Source organism: Acomys minous (assembly GCF_964271855.1).
Source record: "Acomys minous genome assembly, chromosome: 4".
In the NCBI taxonomy this organism is placed as follows: Eukaryota; Metazoa; Chordata; class Mammalia; order Rodentia; family Muridae; genus Acomys; species Acomys minous.
Genome location: NC_140486.1, coordinates 42,001,874 through 42,016,505, shown reverse-complemented (window position 1 = coordinate 42,016,505; position 14,632 = coordinate 42,001,874). Strand labels below are relative to the sequence as shown.

At 40.4% G+C, this 14,632-nt stretch overlaps 1 protein-coding gene across 1 annotated transcript; it reads left to right on the top strand.

Annotated features, from left to right (window-relative positions):
* Positions 1-5,487: 5,487 nt before the first annotated feature.
* Positions 5,488-9,019, top strand: SPINK14 (serine peptidase inhibitor Kazal type 14 (putative); the record flags this gene model as incomplete). The annotated part of the gene is made up of 5 exons (XM_084779519.1): positions 5,488-5,557; positions 6,382-6,425; positions 7,781-7,917; positions 8,787-8,832; positions 8,933-9,019. The coding sequence occupies 4 exons, from the start codon at positions 5,488-5,490 to the stop codon at positions 8,830-8,832; spliced, it is 297 nt and encodes a 98-aa protein (XP_084635645.1). The 3' UTR covers positions 8,933-9,019.
* Positions 9,020-14,632: the final 5,613 nt, after the last annotated feature.

Genomic DNA, 14,632 nt, shown 5'->3' with positions numbered 1-14,632 from the left:
TCAGAATGGCTAAGATCAAAAATTCAAGCGACACCACATGCTGGTGAGGATGTGGAGAAAGAGGAACATTCTTTCATTGCTGGTGGGAATGCAAACTAGTACAACCACTTTGGAAATCTATCTGGCACTATCTCAGAATACTGGGAATAAGGCTTCCTCAAGATCCAGCTATTCCACTCCTTGGAATATACCCAGAAGATGCTCCAGCACACAAGAAGGACATATGCTCAACCATGTTCATAACGACCTTATTTATAATAGCCAGAACATGGAAACAGCCTAAGTGTCCATCAGTAGAAGAATGGATAAAGAAACTGTGGTATATTTATACTATGGAATACTACTCAGCTATTAAAAACAAGGAATTTCCAAAATTTGTGGACAAATGGATTGAACTAGAAATGATCATAATGAGTGAGCTAACCAAGAAGCAGAAAGACTCACATGGCATATACTCACTTATATCTGTACACTTGCCCAAAGGCTATGTCCCATGAAAGTCTTCACTTACCAGGAAAGTGGGACAGAGGGGAGGACATCCTATTGGGACTCTAGATGAGAGAAACATGGGAGAATATGGAAATAGAAGGATCCAGATAGTCCTAGAAACCTTCAAGAAGAACATTATTATGGGCAGATCAGGGCCCAGGCTTCCTGCCCAAAGTATGGCACCAGCCAAGGACAATACATGCAGTAAACTTCAAACCCCTACCCAGATCTAACTAATGGACAGGACATTCTCCATAGTTGAGTGGAGAGTGGGGACTGAATTTCACATGAACTCTGGTGCCCCATATTTGACCACATCCCCTGGATGGAGTGGCCTGGTGGCACTCAGAGGAAGGATAGCAGGCTACCAAGAAGAGACTTGATACCCTATGAGGGGGATATATTACTTGAAATAGGTTCACAGTTTCCAGTTGCACTATAATTTTATTCTTTTCTTTTCCTTTGTTTTCTTTGAGTTTTTTTTAATGATAATGAAAAAATAAAACAAAAATTTCAGCTCCCTAAATGATTAGGATTACAGGTTAAAACTAACTTTTCCACTATTCAGTCTTAACACAAGTATTTCATGTTAGCAAGGGTGAATCGGTCTGTGACTGTGTGCTCAGATTGGCACATCAGGTCCAACAGTGACAGAAGCAGAGATGCATCAATTCACACACCTCAGAACCATGCAGAGAGCCGAGCCTCTTCTGTACACTGGCAAAGCCCTTCCTTTAAGACATTCTAGAAGCAGAATTGGTTGTCCCAGGTAAAAGACGGCTTGTAATCTGTTTGCATCAGACACATTCCTTCTATTGTCTTCTCTTGTCACCTTCTTGCTAGTCCCCTTTCTCACCCCGAATAATTCTCTGTTTTCCTGTCTTTTTTTTAAATCTTTTACTTTTATTCACTTTACAGCCTGATCGAAGCCCCTCCATCTGTCCCTCCCAGTCCCAACTTCACACCTTTATTTCCCCATCTCCTTATCCTCAAAGGAGAGGGCCCCCATGGGTACCAGCATACCCTAGCACATCAAATCACATCAGTCCAGCTATGAGAAAGGAATCCAAAGGCAGGTAACAGAGTCAGAGACAGTCCTCAGGCTCTAATTGTTAGAGGATCCACATGAAGAACAAGATTCTCATCTGCTTCACGTGTGCAGGGGCTTAGACCCAGCCCATGCATGCTCTTTGATTGGCACTTCAGTCTCTGTGAACCCCCATGGGCCCAGGTTAGTTTACTCTGTAGGTCTTCTTAGGGTGTCTTTGACCCTTCCAGCTCCCTCAATCCTTCCTTGTACTCTTCTACAAGACTCCTTGAGCTCTGCCTATTGTTTGGCTATGGGTCTCTGCATCTGTTTCCATCAGCTGCTGGATGAAGACACTCAATATTCAGTTACGCTAGGCTCCTGTCAGCAAACATAGCAGAGAATTGTTGATATTGTTAGAGTTGGCTCTTTCCCATGTGGTGTGTCTCAAGTTGGTGAGTGATTGGTGAATATGGAATTCTCTTTCATGTTTTAGATGGCCCAGCTTCTTTACAGAATCTCCAATATGTTTATATATAAGCCTATTAAATATTAAAATGGAGTAAGAGTTAAATTAATGGAGGCAAATAAAATTTGTTATTACAGAACTTTAATAACAAGTAAAAATAATAATCACTGTAATGAACAACAATGTAAAACTATTTAATAAATTCTCATTCACATATGTGATGGGCTATGGCCCAAAGGATATAAATGTGAGCTTTAAATGACTACTAGTAACTAAAAATGTGTCCGTTTATTTTTCACTGATAAAAAGCAAAAACTATCATTTTGTTCTGTTGACAGTGTCCTTTGCCTTACCGAGAAGCTTTTCAGTTTTATGAGGTCCCATTTATTAATCGTTGATCTTAGATCCTGAGCTAGTACTGTTCTGTTCAGGAAATTGTCTCCTGTGTCAATGAGTTCAAGGCTCTTCCCCACTTTTTCTTCTAACAGATGTAGTGTGTCTGGTTTTATGTTGAGGTCTTTAATCCACTCAGACTTTAGCTTATGCAGGGTCATAAATATGGATCTACTTGCATTTTTCTACATGTAGATATGCAGTTATAACACCAAGAGAAGATCTTCACCAACCCTACATCTGACAAAGGACTAGTATCCTAAATATGCAAAGTACTCAAGAAATTAAACATCACCAAAACAAATAATCCAATTAAGAAATGGGGCTCAGAGCTAAACAGAGAATTTTCAACAGAGGAATGGTTGAGAAACACTTAAAGAAATGCTCAATGTCCTTACTCATCAGGGAAATGCAAATCAAAACAACTCTGAGATCCCATCTTACACCCTTCTGAATGGCTAAGATGAAAAATTCAAGTGACAGCACATGCTGATGAGGATGTGGAGAAAAGGAAACACTCCTCCATTGCTGGTGGGAGTGAAAACTTGTACAACCACTTTGGAAATCAATCTGGTGCTTTCTCAGAAAATTAGGAATAGTGTTACCTCAGGACCCACTGTATCGCTTCTGGGTATATACCTGAAAGATGTTCCACCTTACAAAAAAAGATATTTGCTCAACTTTGTTCATAGCAGCCTTATTCATAGTAGCCAGAATCTGGAAACAACCTAGATGTTCCTCAACCAAAGAATGGATAAAGAAAATGTGGTACATTTACACAATGGAATACTACACGACTATTAAAAACAAGAAAATCTTGAAATTTACAGACAAATGGATGGAATTAGAAATGATCATCCTGAGTGAGGTAACCCAGACTCAGAAAGACATGCACAATATATACTCACTCATAAGTGGATATTAGCCCAACATAGATGTCCTCTGAGAGTCTCCACTCAGCTGGGGATTGGGACAGATGCTGGGACACACTGCTGGATTTCAGATGAGAGTGGTATGGAAGAATGGGGCAATAGAAAGACCCAGAAGGTTCAGGAGCCTCGCAAGGAGACCATCAAAGCTGGTAGATCTGGACCGAAGGGGTCTGCACAAACTGCTGTACCAACCAAGGACAATGCATGCAGTAACCTTAGACCCCCAGTTTAGATCAAGCCAATGGACAGCTCATTCTCCACAGTTGTGAGGAGAGTGGAGACTGCTTCTGACATGAATTCTGGTGCCACCAATTTCATCACTTGTCCTTGGTGGGGAGGCCTGGGGGCACACAGAGAAGGGGAATCAGGCTATTCAGATGAGACCTGATAGGCTATGGTCATATGGTTGAGGAGGAGGTGCCCTTCTGTCAGAGGTCTAGGGGATGGGAATAGGGCAAAAGAGGGAGGGAGGGTAGGAACTGGAAGGTACAAATGAGGGGATAACAATTGGGATATAATCTGGATAAGTTATAAAAAAAGAAAAAAGCATATATATGGAAAAATGTGATTGAGTATTGAAATAAAGAGTGTATTGTGTGTTATTATTTGTATATCTATTTAATTTAAAGCTGAAATTTGTTAAGTCAATATTCTTAATACTCCTCTCTGACTTGTAAGAACTCCATGTGTTTTTCCTTATTTAAAAGTCTATCTTGCAAATTTTCGAAGTGGATATGCATTTCCTTCATAGAAGAAAACAAAAATAATTTTATAGAAAACCAGGAAAAACTGAAAATTCAGGCAAGAGAAGGTGCTCCTTGCTAACTCCATCCCCGTTAACAAAAGCAAAGACTCAGGTTGCCTGAGGGACAAGGCTGTACCCTCTGCAGATGGCATCTGTGGCTCTCACGCACCTTTGCAAATCACTGCTCCAGCCTTCCCTGCCTTAGATGTTTCTTTGTGTTTTTTTCATTCCGCCTGAGAAGTCAGAACACTGCTGTGGAGGCACTTACTATGCCTGGCTATGTTCTTTCCAACTGTAGCCAGAATGCTCACTCACTATCTTGGCTGACCTTTTCAGTTATCAGCTCTCACTCTCCTCAAATCCTTTTCAACATCCCCTGCTGAGGTCTGATCTTGACCTAACTAGAATCATGATTGACCTACCAGGGCCTGCTCAGCGCAGCACACAATGCCCCAGTGCCTTCTCCTACGCAGCTACTGTCTTCTCAGGAGGCCCTAACAGTTGAGCTTTAAAGAAGTAACAGCTAAAAGGGAGCTCATTAACTTTTGTCTCCTCCATCTAAGGTGGGTGAGTCATGGCATGGAGCATGAAAGGATAGGAATTCAGTTGATATGTTTGGACTTAGAGATTGATTGTTGCTGCTCCATTCCCGAAGAATCTAGGGGAGATGGTAGGATGAGATAGTGGTGTGCTTAGCAAGACTACAGAGCCCAATGTTATCTCAAGAGTAGGCAAGACAGGATATTGTACCAAAAGAGTTCAATAGTCAGGAAGAGTACTCTTCTTCAGAGGCAGGATAATGTCTTGGATAACAGAGCTTGGGTTCCCTTGAGATTGTGAAGTGATTGGGTTCTTTTTCTACTCACTATCCCAGAATACCCCCCAAAGAGTTTGATATTCACTCAGAATATTCCTAACACAGCTAAGTGTGCCTGTAGTGTCACTGATCTTTGTCTTGATTCCAAAGATCCAGTCTCTATATCCTATATCCCAACAAAATATAAACTTCCTTTCCTCTATGGCTCAGGTAATACCTAGAAACCTCCAGTTGCTCTGTTTTCATTTTGTATCTTTGCAAAAAATAAATGTGGATGGAATTTAGGATAAAGAGTTTTCTTTTCAAGAAATGGAAAGCATCTCCATGCTGAACAGTGCAATTGTGCATGTAGAGTAGAAACTTCGATTCCTGCCTGTTTCCTGAGTATTCACAGATTTGTCACTGGAGCTCAATAATTAGATGATTAGTCAAAGTTTAGCTTTTCATGGATATTTATTCTTGAAGTGGGAGTGGGATAGGCTTTTAAAGTGAAGTGTGGAGTGGGCTGTTCTTTCCAAAGTTGTGTTAGCATTCTGATTGTGTGCTCTTGGGTAATTATATCAAAAGGTGTCACCTGAGACAGCATCTCAGGATATAACACCACCAGAAGGAAAAATGGTGAAATATCTCCAGGTACAATGGTCATTCTTGTTCTTCATCATGCTCGATTTGGTGCTCCTGTCTGGTGAGTAATTTTGCTTTTCATGTAGGAATGCAAAGTTTTGTGGATGTTAACAGAGAATGCTTCAAATTAAAAGTGATGTTAGTGAAAATGTATATGAATATAGGTACAGACAATGTATATACGTGCTTGCCCACCCATACGTGGAGAGACAGTGGAATCTGGTCTTGAGAGAGAAAGTTTTGCTTTTGCTATTTAATAACCAATAGGAATTCATTGCATATAAACGCAGACTGTGGGACCTCGTGCTCAGAAGAAAGCATTCAGCAAGGGAGTTAGTGAAAATGGCCAGCTATACGTCTTTATCTGGAGAACACACCAAAAGTACTTGAAAAATGCCTGCCCCACAGCCATCTCTGGTGTCTCAGAGTCTCTGTGAACTTTTTAGGGAACAGGTCACAGAGTTCTCAATTTTTCACACATCTGTTGAAAATTCCTGAATATCAATGTAGCAAGTTGTTGTGTTCCTCCCTGTAAAGTATGAGGTCCAAGCCAAAAGATCCTAAAGTGCTGACATTTCCTCCATCTTTCCTATGGCCTACCTTATCAGCTCCGAATCCTCTCCAGCTTGGCCATTATTAATCAACAAAAGCATTTGGTATTCTGGGCTGGCAGCCTCCTAGAGGTGATACAAATTCCCTCTGCTGATTATTTAGAGGGGCAGGAGTGTTGGTTCACACTTATTAAAGGGATGAACAAATATATAAATGAAATAATGTTTTCAATTACTTCAAGGTTACTTACTAAGGATTTTGTGATTTTTGTCAGAAGATTAGGTTAAGGTTTATCGGAAATTAAGTTTTGTAACATATTTGTGCACTCTCTAGTTCCAGATGCTCGAGAGTGGTGGCCACCATATGGAATTATTAAGGTAACTGCCAACTGCATTTTCCAGTACTCAGTTTGAATCCAATTCCTAAAGGACTTTTTTAATTGTATGAGTGTTTTGCCTGCTTCTATGTAAGTATACTACATGTGTGCCAAGTGCTCATGGAGGACAGAAAAGATTGCTGATCTTTCTAGAACTGGAGGGACCAATTGTTACAAGCTTCCATGAGGGTGCTGGGAACAGAACTCTGGTCCTCCGCAAAAGCAACAAGTGCTTTTAGAAATCAAGCCATCTCACCAGGCTCTAATTCTAATATTTTAATTTTTTTATTTATCTTTTCTTTGAGAATTTCATACAGGAGTACGTGTCTTCATTTCATCTATTCTTATCCTCTCTCTAACTTCTATTAGACTCCTCTATGTTTCCCTAACAATTTCCTACCTTCCTCATTTTTTTCTTTTCAGAACTCACAGACTCAAACTAGCTGCCCATATGTACATGGAGCACTCATGCTCCAGTGAGTTTTATTGTTTTTTAAACTTATTATTTCAAAAGTTTACCACAACAAGAAAATTTATGAAATTCTCTAAGGCCTATTCACATGAGGGTTACAGGGCCCACAGTTGGTTAGAGTCTACAATAGAGTGAGAGAACCTGGGAACACACAGACACACACACACACACACACACACACACACAATGTTTTGGAAACTACATTTCTGAATGATGACAGTTTGCATTTGCCAGGTGTGAGGGGTTCTTAGGGACCCACAGCCTTGAGCCTTCGTGAAGTTCCTGCTCTTGAGGAGTTGTACTTTTGTAGAGAGAGTGGACAGAGCACAATCTTGTAGGTTGAAAATATGAAAATCAGAAATCTCTTGGATGCTGGAAAAAGGAAATTGTAAAGAAATGAGGAATCTTTGAGCAGAGGCTCAACTTATGTGTTCAATTTCTGTGTGAGTAAAACAGAGGGATTTTTTTTTCTTATTCTGTTCAGCTTTGTGCATATTGTGGGGTCAACACATATGTGATGAGTGAAATAAAGGATAAATTACAGGTTATTTCTTTTGTGCTTTTATAGATTCACTACATAGAATCCTTTTGTTTTAGAAGTGTTGTGACTTTCGCTTTGCTTAATTCAAAAATTTAATTTTTTTTCTTTTCCCTCACTGTTGCTTACCAGAACTCTGAGTGGTCCTCACCACAGGAAATGAGGCTTATCAGACAGAGTGTAGACAGATTCTAGTGCTATTGCTCTATATTTAGATACACTAGGAGAGCCTTGGATACTGGAATATGATTCTGTCTTGCTTAGATTCCTCTAATACAATCCATAAGTGACCTTTTGTTTGAGGATGGTTCTAATTATCTCTTTATTTTTTTCTGCTCAATTTCAGATCAAATGTCCTTATAAGAAAGTATATTTGAGTTGGTTCAATAAAACAGTGGACCCCTGCCCTAATGTAAAACAGCCCATCTGTGGCACCAATTTTGTGACCTACGCGAATCCCTGCATTTTGTGTCTTGAGAGCTTGTGAGTCTTCTGGGGCATGGGGGAGGGATAGAAGAAGGCTAAGACTAAGCTTCTTGGTTATGATTTCTGTCCACTATGCCCCAGCCAAGCTCAGCAGCCATGAGATGAGTCTTGCCCTCCCATTGGTGGAGACAGCAATCAGTCAGTCTCTCCTTTGACAAGCCATATAACAGAAGGTTCTTCTGGCATATAGGGTAGACTCATTAGAATGACAGTTGACCCTTATGTCCTTTCTCTTAGTCCTAATATTCCATGAAGTGAATGGATCCCCCAAAGGAGTTCTAAGACATCTTTAATCCCCACCACTTTGATTTTTACTACAAATTTTACTTTTATCTTCTGTTAGATATTTTCTGATGTCTCTGAGTCTGCAACCTCGACCGATGCCACCATAACAGCAGATATTGGTCCATGGCCTGTGATTGATCACTCAGATCTTTGGCTTTATGTGACAGTAAATCAATCAGTAGATACCCAGATTGCAATGCCACAGTGATTTTAACTTTTATCTATGCAAGGCACTATATTTCACACGAAGAAAATCATCCCTCATGATGTCAAATTGGAAGCCTTATTCTAGCAATCCTTTGGTAATTTTGTGCAAGGAGCAAAGAGGCATAAACCCCGAGTCTATCCTCTAATTACTAATTCAGCCATAGAGGAAGAGTGTTGGCTGAATAGCTCATGGTGCTTAAACCCCACACATCACAAACTAAGGCCCAATCAGAGAGATTATTTGCAAAAAGATAATAGGTATTTTCAGTGGCAAATGGCCTGGCCTTTGCTCTAAACAGATAGCTTTATAGTCTGTATCTTAATTTCCCCCAAGAAAAATGTCTTAATGAAATACTTATTCTGCCTTCATGCAGGAAATCTCATGGAAGAATTCGGTTTTACCACGATGGAAGGTGCTAGGTGAGTAAACTTGGATGTGTAAGAAGATATCTTCCAATTATTTCCAGCATAGCCACTTCCTTATTATGACTTTTCTCTCCTTTTACCTTTTCTCTTGTAGATTCTTGGTGACAAAGGTCCATTAGAACCTGATGGCTTGAGGGGCCTTCTATGTTTTCCTTAATATATAAACTCTTCTGGCCTGGAGACGTAGCTCATTTGAAAAGCACCATCCCTCAGGCTGAAGGAACTTGGGATGAATCTTGATCACTACAAATAAACAAACTTTTCTGAATATCTTGACTTGTGTCTCATATCTTTGCAGTACAGCCAATTGAATGTTTGAACCATACGCCAAAGACAAACAGCAGGTTTTATCAGCTCGCTAACATTATCAACAGCGGCCTTATTTATGTAACCATCTATGGCTTCCCAAGATCAAATTCTTCTTTATTTCCTTGGTATTTAAAAAATAATAATCAAATTGTAGAACACTGTGTTCCTCCTGATAAATCCCTGTGGCCTGGCTTTCCTAAATTTCTTGTTAAATGTTTGTACTTTCATTATTTATATCTTTTTGATATGCAGTCTTACTGAATTGCCCCAGTCAGCCATGTGTCCAGACTGCCCTCAAATTTGAAATCCTTCTGCCTTAGCCTCCCAAGTAGTTGCAATAAATAGAGTGTGCCACTGTTCCCAATTTACCCTCCTGATCTGAGCTTGATACAGAGGCATCTATACAAGTCTAATATGGCCCTGTGTCTTCACTGGCCTTACTTTTATCATAGAAGAAGCTTGCTTTATTCATACATATGAATGTACCATTGGTAATTCTTCTTAAATTCTAAAGACACATTTTATCCTCTAGTACATATAGGAATATATGTTTTCCCTGTTATAGCACCTCATTTGTGTGCACTTATAGCTACATATGCTCTCGTAATGTATTTTCTAATATGGTCAGCAGACTGACGTGCAATCACGTGTGCCATCTTCTTTCAGTACCATGGTCACATCTGGTCTAGGGGGAATGTGACTTTTTTACTTGTCAGTGCTCTGTGAGCCTGGGATGGTTTGATGACTATATGGAGTATGAAGGGCTATAACAAAAAGAAAATCACCTTAGATCTTTCATCTTTAGAATTTGAAAGCAGAGAGCCTTGGGGGTAAGGAGCCATTCTGCCTTCAGAGCTGCCAAGTCTCATTACTTCAAGGTTCTTGGTTCAGGAACACTGAGAACTCTGGGGAGGAAGAGGGTTTGTTTCCAAATGCCACTGATTTTATATCACATTCATGAATCTGTTTTTGTAAAAAATATTCATCTCACGTTAATGTCACATGGTGAATTTATTTTAATCTTCAACGGGTACTATTGGAAGTCAGTGTAAGACCTGGGCTCTGTTATCTTTTCGCTTGCGTGCTTCTCCCCTCCACAGGCAGCAATCTGCAATCTACTGAGACATTTCCATATCATGGTTCCATTTTAATCTCTCCTTCCTCGTAGCTCTGTGATCCCAGTTCAGGGTTTTTCCATGTCGGTTACTCTTTCCTAGTCCTAGAACATCCCATTATGTAAAGGCCGAGGCCAACCATGCAGGTCACTTGAAACCCAAAACCAATATCCTTCGATGTCTTGTGTGGCTTTGTCTAACGTTTTGTTAATTTTTTAGACACTACATCATAAATAGTTTCTCTGAGAACACATTGTCAGGGATGAAAAGAAAGTGTCTTTATCATGCCACAGTACCTATTATTTTATTATTATGTCCTTATTAGGCCTCAGTACTTACTTTTCCTCTATACTCTACTAAAGTCTGTACTAGAATATATTATTCTTTTTCTTTAAAATTCCAAAGGACAAGATTTTTTTAAAAATAGGAATACAGGTGACTTTATAAAACAGCAACACACTTACACAAAATATGGTACACTCAACTGGTAAAAGGCTTTGATAGTACTTTTTTCTGGAACTTGACTGTACACATTTCTGAAGAGGGAACAGAGACCATCACACACCTAAATGTGATACGGTCTTCTGTGACTCATACAGATGATCTCTCTACATCCCTCACCCCTGCAACACGGAAAGCGATCTCTGTCTTCAGAATTAACTCCAGCAGTCACTCCATCTGCCTTTTCTTCACTCCTCTCACACCCACTCCTTTCTTTTCCTTCTCCTCTTGTCTTCCCGTGCCCCACCCCCTGCCCCTCCTTCATTTCTCATGTTCTTTCTTGTCTCTCATCTTACGCTAAGATGATAAATTGTGGGTTCCTTTCTCTGAGAGGTTGGGCTGAGAATCTGGTCACAGAGTTTTCTTCAGCCTTCTGGAGGCTAGCTGAAGAAGGCTCCGTCCTGAGAACCGGGTCACGAAGAAGGCCTTCTGGGCAGGTAGGGAGTGCAGGGCAGCAAACAGAAATCTGCGTCGCTTCAAGAGAGGGAAGGGAGCTTCTGGCTTGTGAAAGGCCAGACCACACTTGATTAAAGTAAAAAGTCAAGAGTCCAAAAACTAGATTTTAATTCACTAAGCTTAATGATAAAAAAAAAAAAAAGACAAGGAGAGACAGAGCGAGAGCGAGAGAGAGAGCGAGAGCGAGAGAGGGAGCGAGAGCGAGAGAGGGAGCGAGAGCGAGAGAGAGAGAGAGAGAGAGAGAGAGAGAGAGAGAGAGAGAGAGAGAGAGAGAGAGAGAGAGAGAGAGAGAGAGAGAGAGAGAGAGCGCTATGGGGGAGAAATGGGGAGTGTGCTGCCAAACTTTCCAGTCCCTGGGTTTTTAGAGTAAGCGTACTCGAATAGGAGGAGACACTCCCAAGATAACGTCCAGGGCCTTGTCTCCAGGGCACCTTTGATATATTTTTCTTCAAAGAGCCAGCTTTTGACACCTTTTGTGTGGGTTAGTGTCTACAAGGAACTATCTTTTTAACACATTTGGGTCTGGTGGGTTGTTATCAGCAGTGGCTTCCACTCATCTATATCCCAGCACGAAGCTTACCAGGAGGGAGCGTCTCCTCGGCCTGCAGACAGGGGCCCACAATACCTTTCCTTTTTGGTACCATTTTTGAAATCTTTAAATATATCACTTCTCAATCTTTTGGCTGAGACCAAGTGTTTTATTAAAAAATACAGCCTTTCCTTTCTTCCTTTCTTCTTTCTTTCCTCTTTCTTTCTTTCTTTCTTTCTTTTATTTTTTCTGTCTCAACCTTGGATGTCCTGGCCCTCACTCTGTAGACCAGGCTGGCCTTGAACTCAGAGATTTACCAGCCTCTTCTTAGTGCTGTGATTAAAGGTGTGTGCCACTACTACTGGACTTGAAACAAACCCTTCTTTCTTTAAGAAAGGAATTTTCTGTGTAGCCTTGAAGTCATGGACTTGCTTCATAGACCACTCTGGCCTCAAACTCACAGAGATCTGGCTGCCTCTGCCTACCTGAGGTCTGGGATTAAAGGCGTAGGACAGTAGTTCCTAGTGACTTCCAGATTTTCCCATTCTAATATTACCCATCCCAGGACCTCTGACTGATAGTAATCCTACCATTTATGTACCTTAAATATATACATCATGAGAACTCACCATCACCCAAGCACCAGATACTAGACTTCTTAATTTCTTTGAGATATGGAATCCTTAATCATTTCATACAAGTCATTTTTCTTCTTGATTTCATATGATAGAAATTAATTTAAGTATTCTTTCTAAATCCATAGTAATAAAACTAAACTTCCCCATATTCTTACCTCATCATAGGTATGAACTTTCAAGACTTTTACTTACAAGCATTTGTTTAATCCAACCTAATGTGTTTTATTAAGTTTTGATGGTATTCTTATTCATATCAGCCTCTGCCTTATTCTTCAAACCATCGTTCTTTTAACATTGCATAAGCAGTTAAGTATGGACTGTTCACATCGTTACCCATTGTGAATTACAACACATATTAGCATCACGGTCTAACATGTAAGACATTACTTGCTCTGGTGTGGTAACCATCAAAACCTTCAACTGCAATGAACCCATGAAGGATGTGAAACAACATCCACTTGGCCACCAGGTGGCAGGGAAGTACTGCATTGCAGACAGACAACTTGGAGTGAATCTGCTTGATTCCAGTACAGGTGGCTTGGAGCAGGTAGTGTTGTCCACACTCCATAACCTACAGACTTCTCATGACTTCACAGGGCAGTTCCTCACCGGAGGGTGTAAGTGTCAGATATATATCAGGCTTAGCTTTCATCAAGGTCTCGCAATGGGGATCGGACACTGGGGAAATATTTGTAGTAGAATATTCTAACATACGAATGTTCTAACAAATGGCACCTGAGTGAGTAATCTGAATATTGTTCCCTCAGTTCTGTGATGTTCCTTTTAGTTTTAGGTGCCTGTGAGCAAGAAGTTTAGAAAGCTGGTTTCCAGACACAGACCTGAGTTTCCCATGCATTTCCCAAACTTGATTGAGGAATAACAGGGCCTGGGCTAATTTAAACAGACAAAAACATCCAGTCTTGCTAAAGTAGCATACAAGAAACAAGAAAAATGACCACAGAGGTTAATTTCCTGTATCGTAAATATTATTGCAAACCATTTTGATAGTTCATGATTGTATACACTACTGTTTTGTGGTGAGATATTTGTGGTGAAGCATTCTCCTATGCTTCAAGGGACAGTAATTGAAATTATGCTGTCGTACAACTGATCTCAGAAACTTACTCCTTTCCTGTGGAAGTAAAAATGAGTGTCTTCTGACTAATTTATGCTTCCCCTAAACTCCAGCATAAATATTATTCTGTTCCTCTGTGAGTTTGACCTTCTTAAATTCGACATACAAGTGAGATCTGGCAGCTTTTGTTTGTCTTTATCTAGCTAATTCCACTCATTTCTATAGCCTTATTCATGCTGTTGCCAATGACAAAAAAAAAATAAATTCCTTTTAAAGGCAAAGCAATAACCCATTGCTTAGTGCTTACTTGTCCATCAGGGGACAAGCTCTCAGGTCGATTTTGTCTTTGTCCCTTTTAACTAATGATATAGCAATAGGATTGCTCTTATCTCCTTAGAGAGCTAGCATTCTTGTAACTCTTAGAAACTGCATGTTCAGTATATAAACACATCTACACTACTCCATTCAGAGTATTTCCTTGTCACTGTGGAGGCCTCGAGATCTTCCCTTCTCATTTGGCTTTGCCACCTGCGTTTTCAGCTTCCATTCAAAAGCATCATGACCCAGATCAATAGCACGGAGCTCTTTTCCTGTGATTTTTCTGTGTCTCCATGTTCAGGTCTCATGGGTAACTATTTAGCCTATTTTTATAGAAGGCAGGAGAATGCTTTTTCCCTATCTAACATCCATGGAATTAGCCTTTCTAGTGTGTCAACTCTACATCTGCAGGGTATCACACAGTTCTTCTTTCTGTGCCTGAATTGTTACAGCTGATGCAATGAGTCTTGGGTGAACAGGCATATTAAATGATGATATCTTACTTTTATTGTTGAGTAGTGTATTGTGTATGTGCAACACATTTTGTCTCCTTTAATTTCTTTGAGAATCCCCTGTGTATATACAATGCATTGTGCTTATGATCCTTCCCCCCTCAAACACTTCCAAGACCATGTTGTAGCTCATAGGGCTCGTAGCTGGGTAAGATGTTTGACGACTTTTCTGCCATCAGCAGCAAAGGCTCGTACCTCTGGCAGTATGGATGGTAGCCAGTAGAAATGAAGCATCCAGGTAAGCATCAGCTCGATTTCTCATGTCTTCTGCCCCGAGTGTGTGGTGTGCGCAACAGTAAGCTTTACAGAATCTGCTACTCTGGTCTGCATCTCCTTACTTC